Raw genomic sequence first — 13,097 nt, 5'->3', positions numbered from 1 at the left:
TCTCAATACTAATTTGAAAATATGAAAGCACAATTGATAGGAATATACGTGATATAACATCCCTAACAAAAATAATTATTTTGTAATAATTGTACAACTTGAATATTTGAACAAGTTGCAATTACTACTTCGGGTATTATGCACATAAACCATTTCGTCTCAAAAATCTATTAGATTACTCTTCTATTCGATAGGACTCAGAAGTTGGATGAAGCCGCCGCACATTTACATGAAAACCCATATTATTTGGTTTGTGGTTGAAACTAACAATCTAAAACATATTTCTAACTTTGAGCGTTTTATTATCTAAAACTAATTACAAAAATGTTAAATTATACTAAATACATGAAGGAGTAGAAAAGTATATATTAAAAAAAATGATCGTCAATTCTAGATCTAAATACCTATAAGTTTCAACGAAATGAACATACAAATAGAACAAACCCAGTCGAGTTCGTCATACGCTAAATAACTGAATTACTTCATTCTCAGTGTCGGTATTTTCGATCGGGGAAGCGAACGTCTACCGTGCGCTAGCTCTGCACTACCTCCCAAGGTTGCTGCATTTTGCTTCATCTGACCGAGTAGAGCAGTCTTCCGCAGTTCACTGGCACCGTTTACCGGAGTTTTAACATTCGTCACACAACCTAGAGGTGTACGTTGTGTGGCATTGCCCGAGCTTTTATTGTTAAGCATTTTTTCCTTTTTAGGCGTTTCCACCGTTACTCGAGTCTCTTCCTGATAAATATTCGTCTGTTGGGTGTTCGAGTTATCCTCTCGTTTCTCTTTTTGGACGTCCGGTTTATTATCTTCGTTTTCTTCACTATGTGTGTCGGTTTCTTCAAAAACAATGGGTGTCCTATGAATTTGGGTCGAAGGCGAACGAGGATCTTTACCTGCATCATACAATTTCTGAATGATACTATCTATCTCCGTTTTAAGCTCGGTATTCAAACTGATATCACTGAATAAACTGCTAGCTTCTTCGTCGGGTGCTGTGATTGTTATGATTGGAATATCTTCACATTCCTTGAAGGACAGTGATTTCTCACCAAATGAAAGTTCCTCCTCACAACTAATTTCTTCATACTCAAGTGAAACACCTTTAAGACTCACAGTTGATGCGTTGGTCTCATCTAGAATGAGCGGCGTTCGCACGAACAAGCTCGGTGAACGGGGATCGAAAATAGACTGCAGTTTCTCGCCCATGACACGATCTGGAGTTTGAACGTTGTCCAAAATTTCCGTTAAGTCCGTCGTTAAATCCCGCATTTTCGTGATTGATGGTATGTCTTGTGCGCACTACATTGAATTGAACGAAAATAGTAAATGCATTCATTCATTGAAATTCAAGAAAAAAATACCTCAAGTCCGATAGGGCTTCGGTTAATGTTTACCGTTGGAGATCGCGGATCGAGAATGTTCAGCTGTGTATCCGGCTTGTTTTTCGGAGAAACTTTGCTGTGAAATAAGCCCATCCTACCGACTAAATGTTCAGCATACAGTAAATTAAATTAAAAATAACAAATAAACATTAGATTATCCAGTGGAACAAGTTTAAACGTACACATAAAATCCAATGGCGGTTATACACTGTTTGCTAATGCAGCGAAATGACTGGTGTAAAATTCAAAAACAGCGCCCTAATGTTCGTTGACAAGTTTAATGGTATCACTGCACGCGTATAGAAGAAAATTCAAATTTAGGTTTAATTTTCACACTTCGCATATGACCCATGAAGCAAAGAATAAATACACGGAGATGAATGTTAACCATATTCAAAGTTGTCCCAACCAAAAGTGACGTTGTCATAGTCGCTAGTCATTAGCGGCCTTTACACGAGTCATTAAAAATGGCATTAGTAAAAAATAATATCATTTTAATGAACGTGTAATGGTGCAGTAATGACGAGATTTCTATCAAATTTGAAATACATCATTACTTAGTCATCATTAAAAATGACAAAAATAATGCTCGTGTAAGGGCCGCTATTAACCATCAGATCAACCCAAGCTATCACCCGCTTGTGAGGAATTCTGGCAACCGTCAGAAGACTGGCTGCATTCCGGCAGCTATCAAATTGTTCAGGCGAAATTGCGTCATTATCTCGCCGTATGTGTCTTGTTTATTTCTCTCTTTCTTCTTTTTTTTTATTTAACTTCATTTGATGTTTGTCAATCCCGCATGTACATACAAAAAACGAATCTTGAGACGAGTTAAATGAGATTGAAATATGTGTATGTTTGGTAGTGAGAAAGCACTGTTATTGGCAATAACATTTTCATAATTAGTATGTATGAAGGGCAATAATTTATTTCCTTTCATATGTACTTTTCAATGAAAAAATGAAACCAAGACGCTAAAAATGTAGAACCGATTCAAAACGGTTCTGCCAATCTTATATGGCAAGAATCTGGCAGAAACAGAACCGTTAATAACCGCTAGGCGAAATTCTCTGCCTGAAACGGTTGTTGCATTGTTGCCAGACTTTTGCCGGAATTCTAGCAGAACTCCGGCAAAAATGGCTGGCAGACATAGCCAACCGTCTGGGGGGAAATCTGCCCGCCGAGTACAAGTGGGCAGTTTGATTCAATGGAAATGCAAAACAACCAACAATCACCATATCAGTTGAAACTCTCAACGAGTTAGCACGTTGTATCGTGTTGGGGTAAAGCCAGAGAGAAAACGGCAAGCGACGCGATAGGAAATTTAACACTCAAATTCAAGCGACTACTGACCGATCGCATCGCACTTATTCTGACATACATGTCATTTTTCTGCAGAACTTGAATGGACGGTGCGACTCCGTGCGATCTGTCAAGTGTGTGGTGAAAATTCGAGTATTCCGCGAGAAAGAAAGAAACCGTTCATGAACCCCGTCGACTCACCTGTCGGAGTCTACGTGGTCTCAAAACATTACAAAACAGTTGAACCAAATGCACCACAGATAACAGATACAGGCTAACTAAATTTTTCAAAATCCTGTGTACATTTCATTTCCCACTACGTTCCGGAACGATAACAAAATTCTCCTGCCTGTTATAGAAATATTCCAACCACAACAATTTTAACACTTATCACACGATTTCCCTAAGTGTTAAAGACAATTTTATTTCCATGTCGCATAAATCATACGAGAATTCGATGGAAATAAAACAAAATAAACTTATCATTTTAACCAACAGCAAAACAGAAATCTACACTCAGAAAAATAAGATGGTAACAGCTACAATATGAGAGGTTAGTTAAACCATACGAGTATAGTGGTTTTCAGCACACAATAAAATCAGATGATGTTAACAGTATGCAAGCTCACTTTTACTATGAATGGTTTTGGCTCTAGAATAGTAATATTGAACTGTATATGGTATGAATAACTACTACAATTGGAATGATTAGCATAACCGTGAAACCATCTTATTTTTACATTTTGCTTATTGTTTTAACAAGTGCATTGGTATTTTTGACATTTCACTTCTGGTTCTTTCGAAACACGGAAATCTGGTTAATTTGACAATGGTGAAGATCATTCGAACGTGCAAAAATGTTCAAAAGTTATATTTATTGAAATTTCGATGTAAAAATAACAAGAATACATTAAAACCTACTTCATTTTTCTCATATATTTATCACTGATTTAACATTATACATGAACATTATCTGTAACATTTTATAAATTTATATATAGTATTGCTGATTCTGAACCATTTCTTTCAACAATGAAACGAGCGACTTCTAGCAATTAATTTTGATTTTGAATATTCGTTACTTTCAACTTTTCTATGATTATAAATTTACCTTCACTAGTTAGCGCAAGAGCTTGTTTTTTGAACGCTTGTAGGCATTCAAAATCATCAACTCATTGTTTTAATGTTTCTTTTATGAATTCGTTCGGGTTTTTTACCAGCGAATTTCTTGGGGAATAATACTGTTCCTACAAAAGTGTAGAAAAAATGTTATATAAAAATTACAAATAGAAGTATTTACACAGAAACTTAACGGATAACTTAGCAAATTTTTCAGCATATCCGCTAGAGATATTCATGTTTACGATGCTCCGAATCGAGTTCTACATGTTTTGAAACAATTTGTAGCATTTTTTCCTTTATCATTATTTCTTATGAAATTTACTCACCTGCAATACCAATGCTGAAGTACAACTGCGCCTTATTACAAAATTAAACACTAATACAAGATATCGTAATTTCGTCGTTGGAATATGAAATCTGCCACTGTAATGAAACTTTATGTGACACTAAAAAAGCAGACGCGTTGATTGACAATTTGTATAGTCGCACTAATAAAATACATAGTCGGTTTAAAAACACCATACGACGATGCTCTTTCTACATAAATTATGTTGATATGAACATTATGTATAGTGCTTTCAAACTTGACAATCTCTATCCAACTATATGTTTATTCATGGTAACATTATTATATTCTGAAGAAGAACTTACTCACATGGTAGTCATAAATATATCACTTCTTAACTTTATGGTGACCGAAAGTTCAATTTCACCTTACTTGTAATTGTCGTTGGAACTTTTTCGTTCTTATTTTAATGGTTGTTAGAATTACCACGCCAGAAAAGTCATAAAGACAAATAGTATAGTCAATTAGTAGATTTTTTGTTCTAGTGCTTATTACAATACGGATGGTGAATAATCTGATATCATAGTCGTTACTATTATTTGAGTGCATAGTTGAAATGACCCTGAGGAACAGGTTGCGGTTACTGTAATATTTTTCTGAGTGTAGCGTGAAGTGAATGTTACACCCAAAATTATGGCTCATGAGAAAGCGGCACCCAAATCGTGGTGGCACCTCGTGTCGATCGTGGTGAATGTTCGCCATGCAGATTGAGCAAATTTTACACACGGTTTATATGTGAGCCTGTATATCTGTTATCTGTGCCTAAACTGACTTAGAACATGAAATTTGTAATAACGTAAATGGCCACTCTCATTCACAGGTGTCACTGGACCAATGTTAGTCGGGTGAGAAAATAATCAAGATTTATCGCTCATGCATAGCCGTTTACAATTAAAAGTTTCTGGCGTGAAGCCGTTATCAGTGTTTTGAAATTATCAATTTGCTCACAGTTTCAAATAGTCTATTGTTGCGTTCGCTGTATGTCATGCAGTGTCTTGTTGTTGAAAAAAAACCTTTTGTAAATATTTCCGCTAACACAACATGCCCGACCGCCTTTTATTATCTCACAGGTCTGAAAATGAACGGTATATTGCCACAATATTTTCATCGATATTAACGATGGATCAACACAACTGACCGATTATGTCTAATATAAATCGACACTATTTCGAAGCGTTCTCTGGGTGTATATCAATACTTAGTTTAAACTTTACTTTGTTCAACTTTTTTGTAATTTTGTACAACCTTGTTATAGAATTTCCACGTGTAAACTGTAAAGATCAACATTTGGTGGATATTTTTACAAAGTGGACCAAAATAAAATCAATCCTAAAGTGGGCCAAAATACACGCAGAGAAAAATATTGTAAAAATAACTAAATTTTGGTTTCACGCCACGATTTATTTTATTGAAATAGTTACAAAAGAAAATCTGATTTGAAATTGAAAATATTTTTGCTTGAAGCTACAAAATAAGGTATTTGTTCAGTGCATTAGTTTGTTTCAAGAAATAGTTTGTTAAAAATAACAAATATTTTACTTGCGCGTTCCTGTCAATTTCTTGACAAACAATGTCATGGTAAATTTAACCTTCAAAATTAGTTTAAAATGAACTAGCTTTAGATAAAGATAATATTATTAGTTCTTTGAGTTTATAAACTTGACAGTTGAAATGAACGATAAGATTGAAACCTAAAATAATTAGTATTTCAACATACGCTTTTGTTTGTTAAAATCATACATTTTTGTTTGTCAATATTCTCAAAAAAGATTTCTTTCAAACTAATTTTCAAGATAATTTTTTAAACTAATTTTATTTCAATTTTTATCTATTTTCAAATTGTTAATTGCTTTCAATAGCTGGTGGGCCCTTTTCTCGTGGGACGATCAAATTTTTCACATGTCACAATCAATGATTCGGTGCTCTATTTATCTGGTCAAGATAGAATTCCTGCATCAAATATTTTCGGTAAAAAACGTGTTATGTAATGTAATGCAAGTTTAGAAATATTTTGAATTATCCATACATACACTTGAGCTTTTAAAAGACCCCAATGAAACGAAAGAAACACTTAAATTTTCCTTATGAAACACGTGCAAACTGTTTTGATTATCCACGGGAGAAAAAATCTCTGGTTTATCAGAAACAAAACTGATACGGTTAATTCAAACAATAAACTTTTCATTACACAAATAAGATCATAGATAAAATGAACCAATTTTTTCTTGATATAAATGTAAAACACGATTGAATTAACAAATAAGTTGCCAATAACTTAAACTCAACTTCTGTTGACAACTAATAAATGGCTGATTTATTTCAACGATAAAATCTGCCGAAACATACCAGTTTTTCGTTAGCCAGGATGAGAATTTGTGTTCACTTTTCACGAAACTGTGTTGAATTCGCACTTAGCAACGGGGGTTTGAGTAAAACTGATTTAAAAACCAGGTTCGAAACTGACTCGATTTTCAGTTCAACAACGTTGAAACTAGGTTCGAAACTGACTTCAAACAAACCCGCTTGTAAGGAATTCTGGCAACCCTCTGAAGGCTGGCTGCCTTCCGGCAGCTGTCAAAATTGTACAGGCGAAATTGCGTCATTATCTCGCCGTATGTGTCTTGTTTATTTCTCTCTTCCTTCTTTTATCTTTTTTTTATTCGATTTCATTTGATATTCGTCAATCTCGCATGTGCATACAAAAAAAAAAACGAATCTTGAGACGAGTTAAATGAGATTGAAATATTGGTATGTTTGGTAGTAAGAAAGCACTGTTATTGGCAATAATATTTTTCATAATTATTATTATGAAGGGCAATAATTTATTGCCTTTCAAATGACTTTTTATTAAAAAAAATGAAACCAAAACACTAAAAATGTGAAACCGAATCAAATGGTTCTGCTAATCTTGTATGGCAAGAATTTGACAGAAAAAGAACCGTTAATAACCTGTAATATGAGCATGTAACACTAAATCTCCTCACACATTTCAGACCATGTAAAATATTCAAGATTAAATCTTTCCCACACTTCAGACCACACGTACTCGACAAATTTCCACTCGACACCATGTCATGAAACCCAGAAATCCACTTGAAATATAAACTTCACCTACATGAAGCGATTAAAATGTCAGCACTTACTTCGACCCAACGAAAACACCGCGTTCATACGACAACAATAAATAAGGAAGCGTCAGCGTCAAATATCACCTAAAACAAAACAGTTATGTCATTTCCCGTTTCTTCACGTCCCACACCTCTCTCAATCGACATGACCTAGAATAACAGTAACCCACGAAAACACACTGACTCGAACCGACACTCACGAGAGTTAAACCAGACTACTCTCAACCTCCCCTCTCTGTATCACACTCTCACACTTGTCTAGAAACATTACTCACTCTCTCCTACTCAAATCATACAATGACCGAGACATGTCATTGGTTAAATCAGATTTACGCTGCGCGTTCTAACTCCTCCCCCCGGATTTTTAGCAATCCATACTGTAAAAATCAATTAGCTAAGTTAGGAGAGGATAGGATATAAATAAGTGATTGATTTAAATAAAACATGATTATTCATTTAAACCTCACCAAATGAAGTTATTATTAAAAACCGCTAGGCGAAATTCTCTGCCGGAAACGGTTGTTGCATTGTTGCCAGACTTTTGCCGGAATTCTGGCAGAATTCCGGCAAAAATGGCTGACAGACATAGCCAGCCGTCTGGGGGGAAATCTGCCCGCCGCGTACAAGTGGGAACGGTTTGACAGCAGTTAGAGTGGAAACTGGGTTAGGTTTGGCATCAAGCGAAAATGAAATAACACATTACTTTTTAGTAATGACACTTCTAATGAACGTGTAAGGACCCCTTTTACTTTTAGCGAAATTGAGGTTTATATGCCCGGTGAAAAACAAAACAACGACCCTACTGAAAAATGGGTGGCTAACACGTTTCCCGATGAAAACAAAACAATATGTAAAAGCCACCCATCTGACACCGGTATGTGAGCACCAGCCATTTGAAGGTATACCGATTACGTTGAGCCCCTCGCGTTTCGAGCGCCAAACACTGCGATGTTGACTCATCGTGATTCTCAAATTGTGAAAATTATCTCCACTTGATGTCATAAAACACTGTCTGCTGTATTTTAGGTAAACCGACAAGTTATTGTGAGAGAGTCGACCCAAAATTCACTAATTTTCGTGCACTAACAAGGTAAACGCGTAAAACAAATGTATTGCTGTTTGTTTGTTTACGTTGCAATCAGCTGATTTTGAAGTTTCGATTTTGATCTCATCAAGATGGCGTCGTGACAGGGGGCCGGTAAAAGCACTTCACACGCAACATCAAGCGACTATCACCTGCATGGAACGATTACGAAACAACAACAATAATTGTAAGCAATTCATATGAAAGGACACTACGTCAAGTTCACGGAACATTTTAACGTCGGATACGTAAACAATATTCGGCTAAAAATAAATAAATTAATCTGAACGTCGACCGAAGTTGATTGATCGTCTGAATCATGTTTAATGCATTCGTTTTCTGATGAAAACAAACCAATCTCATTTGCATTTGGGGTTGTAAGTGATCTGTCAGAGAGCCTAAATGTGTGAAATTCTACTCATTTTATAGTAGAATTGACCAAGCGTGTACAGATAACGAGGTAAACACAGAAATGTCATAAAGATCAAAAACATGAAAACCGCGTGTTGATCTCGTATTTAGTAGCGGTAGTCCCGGTAGTCTTTATATCAGAAAGTTTTTCTTCGATTTGAATTACTTTAAAATAAATTAAAATGAAACCGAAAACGACAAACACGCAGGTCAAAAAACGTTCTGGTAAACGAAAGGATAAAGCAACCAATAAACGGAAAATAGAGGATTTAGATGCATCGTCGGAGGATGAGGGCATCGAGCTTAAAGATACAAGAACTTCGGATGAACCAGTACCCAAAAAAGTAAGTAGTTCTAGGGAATACGTTAGTACAAATGGTCAACTGTAGAGTATTCTTTAAAAAGTCAAAAATGTCACTACGGTTACAATCATGTGCAGTGCGATTCGATTTGATTGTTGGATCTCATTCAGATTTTATATTGTATTTGCTGTTTAAAAGATTATCGATTTATTTTATTCTCTTATTCCAGACTAAATGGATCAACAAACAGCGAGTATTGGTTCTTTGTGCAAGAGGAATCAATCATCGCGATAGGCATTTGATGAAGGACTTAAAAACGGTTATGCCTCACCACCGTGCAGAACCAAAGATGGAACGTTGGAAGACGTTATCCGTGGTGAATGAGATGAGCGAAATGAAGCATTGTAATAAGGTTATGATGTTCGAAGGGCGTCGCAAGCAAGATCTTTATATGTGGCTGGCAAATGTGGACAAGGGTCCGTCAGTAAAATTTCTAGTTGAAAACATTAACACGATGGGTGAAATGAAACTAACCGGAAATTGTCTTCGTGGCTCCCGCCCTATTCTTTCCTTCGACCAAGAATTTACAAAACAACCCCACTTAGCGGTGATCAAGGAACTATTAACGCAAATTTTTGGAGTTCCAAATCATCACCCAAAGAGCCAGCCGTTTGTGGACCGGGTTATCAGCTTTACACTTCTGGATAATCGTATTTGGTACAGACATTTTCAGATACTTTCGGAAGACGGTGGTTTAGCCGAGATTGGGCCTCGGTTTGTGATGAATCCGATAAAAATTTTCGAAGGATCGTTCTGTGGAGATCCCATCTGGGAAAATCCGACTTACCAGAGTCCCGCGAAACACAGACAGCTGCTGCGTAAAGCTGCCAAGGACAAGTATCTAAACAAGCAGAAGCAAAAGATTGACCAGCATTTGAATGCTCCGAAGAATACCCACGATTTTGACCCACTAGCGGAAGTGTTCCAAGGAGATGTAAATAAGAGGGCTAAGCAGATAGTGGCCAAAGAAGAGCGCCAAAGTGCGGAGGAAGCCCAGCGAAAAGCCGTTGAGGAACAGCACATCCGCATGAAGAAAAAAGACGAAATGAGAAAACTAAAGAAACTGGCACAGACGAAGAAGGCTGGCAAGGCGGCCTTGAATGCCAAGAAGAAAGTCAGTCTGAAGGTGAAACAGAAACCGGAAGGGAAAAAATCGCGAAAATAATAATACATAAGAATTTGTCAATTTACTGTTCTGAAATATATCAGCCTTAAGCTAAGAATTAAAAAAAATCACGCATGTTTTTGTTCTCATGGGAGGGCATACATTATTTGCTTCGGCCACCAAGAAAATGATTCTCTCGAGGCTAACAGTTTAATATCTATCAGGCATCAGGAGGCCGTGTAGCAGAATAAAGATAAAGGTTTGTGTTTTGGTTTTAAGTCCTTTCAAATAGTTCCAGTAGGTTCAGTTGAGTAAGCGCGGCTAATGTTGACAGATGAAAGGAACTTTGCATAGTGGGAGACAATGATTTTGCAATATTATATAACTCCGGTTTTTTTTTGGTGGATGGAAAATCAATATATTTCTGTTGGTTCACTTCAATCATGGCGTTTAACATATTCCAATTTCAGTAAACATTTGTAAGTTTGAACGTTGCATATTCTACTGCCTCATCGTAGGATGTAGGCCACAGTTTCCACAGATTGACCACGAGGCGAGAATATAGAAAGTATTAGGTTCCATTTATAAATTGTTCGTCAATAGCTGCTGTAAATTGCCTGCATTTTCTATTGTGTAAATGTGTAAAAATATACATTAAATAGCGATAATACTACGTAAGATTAGTTCTTTTTGGATCCGCCAAATCCGGCGAACCCCATAACGGCAGCTAGTTCCGAGGTGCCTGCATCCGCGTCGTCCACCTCTTCAATCTTTCGTTTGCGTTCTTTCCTTTTCTCGCGCTTATACTCTCGATAACGTTCCTCTTCCTCTTTTGCTTCTTTTACTCGACTTTCAAGCTCATAGTCTTTCTTTTTTTCCTCCGTTTTCTTTTTGTTTATTTTGAACCGCTCCTTAACCTGATCTAAGGAACTGCGTTCGACTTTCATTGACATACCCAGGTTACGTTGGTGTTTCTTTCCATTGATATGATCCAGAAAGTTAATTGAATCTTTCACCACACAGTCACACACATTGCAATAATAACCGCCTGATTGCGATGAAGGGGTGCTCTTGTTTATGACCATACTCTTACCCAACTTGGAGTCAAGGTCGACCTTGTACTCGCGCTGTTTGAGCAATTCCTTAGTAATTGGTTCTGCAATAGCAAGAATGAGAATTTTAAATATATTTGTAATTAGTTTTATCAGAAGTAGTAAGTTACCATCTTCGGTGGTGTTGTCCGCTTTGGCTAGTGCTCGTTCCTGGGCCAATCGCTCGTACTCCTTCCGGTCCCATTTGCGACGATGATCATCGGGGCGCATCGACATCTTTTACCCTGTTGCTTGGCCTTCCCAAGCTTGCACTGAATATAAACTGCGTGACAAAAGCGCTTTATTATTAATGTTAGTCGAAGCGATGCCACAATATTACCAAACCAGAAAGTTTTCGTTTTAATAATAAGTTTTGTTTGCTCGAAAGCAAAAATTTAATGTAAAATTTGTTTCGCGTTTAGTCCTAGGTGTTTATATGCGCGATTGTATTCTTTTATGAATGTGTCACCGAAGATATGTGCTCCGTTTGAGATGTGCATCGTTTCTCATCGCTTCTTAACAAGCTCAATTCTCGGTTGATTTTTCAAAAGGGCGTATAAGCAAGTGACAGTTTCTCTTTGTTTACTTTCTCTTCTATTAATTACTAAGCGGTTTCTACGTTTATCACTCAACTCTTTGCATGAAATGATACCCGAAACTTTCGACTTTCAAACAGAATAGTGATATCAAAGAAAATTTTCATAATAATCGAAAGCGAGAGTGATATGAGAAACTGTCACTTGCTTATACGCCCTAATGAAAAATTAACAGAGAATTTGGAACACATTGAGCTAATACACCGAGAGAAGAAGAATAGGTAATATTTGACGAACGATCCATTGTTTTGTTTAAGGTGCCATCCAAAGTTTTCTTACTGCGGGTGAATTCTGCACGAAACTTACGCATTGCGTTTCCAATAAGATTAATACTTACGTTAATAAATCAACAACCAAATTTGTTTGCTGATGCTTTTCTCATATAACTTATGCCTATAACCAGAGTGACGACAGCTGTTCGTTTTCAATGACAGCTTCCAGTTCCAAACGAGCAAACGACCTGTCACTTACAATGTAAAGCTAACGACACTGTCAACATTTCGGATTAAAAGTTTTGAATTGTTGCCAACTTTACGGATGAGAAGTCGTCACTCTGATCACAGGCACTCTTATATAATTGATATTGATTTGCCACTCTCATACTCATCGGCTATGGCTGAGATGCACATGCAGCTGTGTGCATGTGCAGCTCAGCCATAGTCGAAGCAGAAAAATCGACGCCAGTGAGTTCGAATCGGTCGGATCGGCCTAATGCGGATAGCCTTTAAGAAATAGACCTGCATGCCAGTTGTTCGAACTGAGGCGTGATCCTTCGATCCGGCAGGTATATCTTAGCGTACTGCTTTTGCACGCCAAGTTCTACCTGTTGGCAGACCAGCTCAGTTCTGCATTTCTATCGACAGTTTGAGACTGACAGAAGTGACCACATCGGATCAGCTAGAGTAAAATCATGACTCTTGCTACCAGCCTCTCCAGTAATGCCAGCATGTGACAAGAGATTCTATGAGGGGGCGCGTCGGAGCCGATTGTAGGCCGTATACATCTGGTCTTCCGCGGTTTCTCGGCCAGAGTTCCAGAGAGTGAGAAAGGCGCTTCCAACCAAATCCATCCGACACTAAAATCAGCAAGTCGTGATTCTCTCAGCTGGAGACAAAAGACAACCGCTGTTTGGCATCAAATTGAAGAATGAAGGTGATATTCACTA

General features: G+C 37.2%; 3 protein-coding genes across 5 annotated transcripts; 1 reads left to right on the top strand and 2 right to left on the bottom strand.

Annotated features, from left to right (window-relative positions):
- Positions 1-202: 202 nt before the first annotated feature.
- Positions 203-1,676, bottom strand: LOC131436673 (uncharacterized). Of its 2 annotated transcripts, XM_058605531.1 has the most exons (4): positions 1,568-1,676; positions 1,365-1,486; positions 897-1,302; positions 203-839 (listed from the first exon to the last, which is right to left on the bottom strand). In XM_058605531.1, exons 1-4 carry the CDS (start codon positions 1,569-1,571, stop codon positions 478-480), a joined length of 894 nt encoding a protein of 297 aa, XP_058461514.1. In that variant the 5' UTR covers positions 1,572-1,676; the 3' UTR covers positions 203-477. The 2 variants fall into 2 exon arrangements, with proteins under 2 accessions (XP_058461514.1, XP_058461513.1); XM_058605530.1 differs by having other exon boundaries at positions 203-1,302.
- A 7,160-nt stretch (positions 1,677-8,836) lies between these two features.
- LOC131437464 (ribosome biogenesis protein BRX1 homolog) lies at positions 8,837-10,380 on the top strand. Its single transcript, XM_058606834.1, has 2 exons — positions 8,837-9,122; positions 9,310-10,380. The coding sequence occupies exons 1-2, from the start codon at positions 8,961-8,963 to the stop codon at positions 10,303-10,305; spliced, it is 1,158 nt and encodes a 385-aa protein (XP_058462817.1). The 5' UTR covers positions 8,837-8,960; the 3' UTR covers positions 10,306-10,380.
- Positions 10,381-10,626: 246 nt separating this feature from the next.
- Positions 10,627-11,803, bottom strand: LOC131437465 (zinc finger matrin-type protein 2). 2 transcript variants are annotated; one of them, XM_058606836.1, is made up of 3 exons: positions 11,677-11,803; positions 11,468-11,619; positions 10,628-11,401 (listed from the first exon to the last, which is right to left on the bottom strand). In XM_058606836.1, the coding sequence occupies exons 2-3, from the start codon at positions 11,571-11,573 to the stop codon at positions 10,926-10,928; spliced, it is 582 nt and encodes a 193-aa protein (XP_058462819.1). In that variant the 5' UTR covers positions 11,574-11,619; positions 11,677-11,803; the 3' UTR covers positions 10,628-10,925. The 2 variants fall into 2 exon arrangements, with proteins under 2 accessions (XP_058462818.1, XP_058462819.1); XM_058606835.1 differs by lacking the exon at positions 11,677-11,803 and having other exon boundaries at positions 10,627-11,401; positions 11,468-11,670.
- Between the last annotated feature and the right edge of the window lie 1,294 nt (positions 11,804-13,097).

This window comes from Malaya genurostris, chromosome 3, assembly GCF_030247185.1.
Source record: "Malaya genurostris strain Urasoe2022 chromosome 3, Malgen_1.1, whole genome shotgun sequence".
Classification (NCBI taxonomy): Eukaryota; Metazoa; Arthropoda; class Insecta; order Diptera; family Culicidae; genus Malaya; species Malaya genurostris.
The sequence above is the reverse complement of the archived record's forward strand: the minus strand, read 5'-3'. Positions and strand labels throughout refer to the sequence as shown.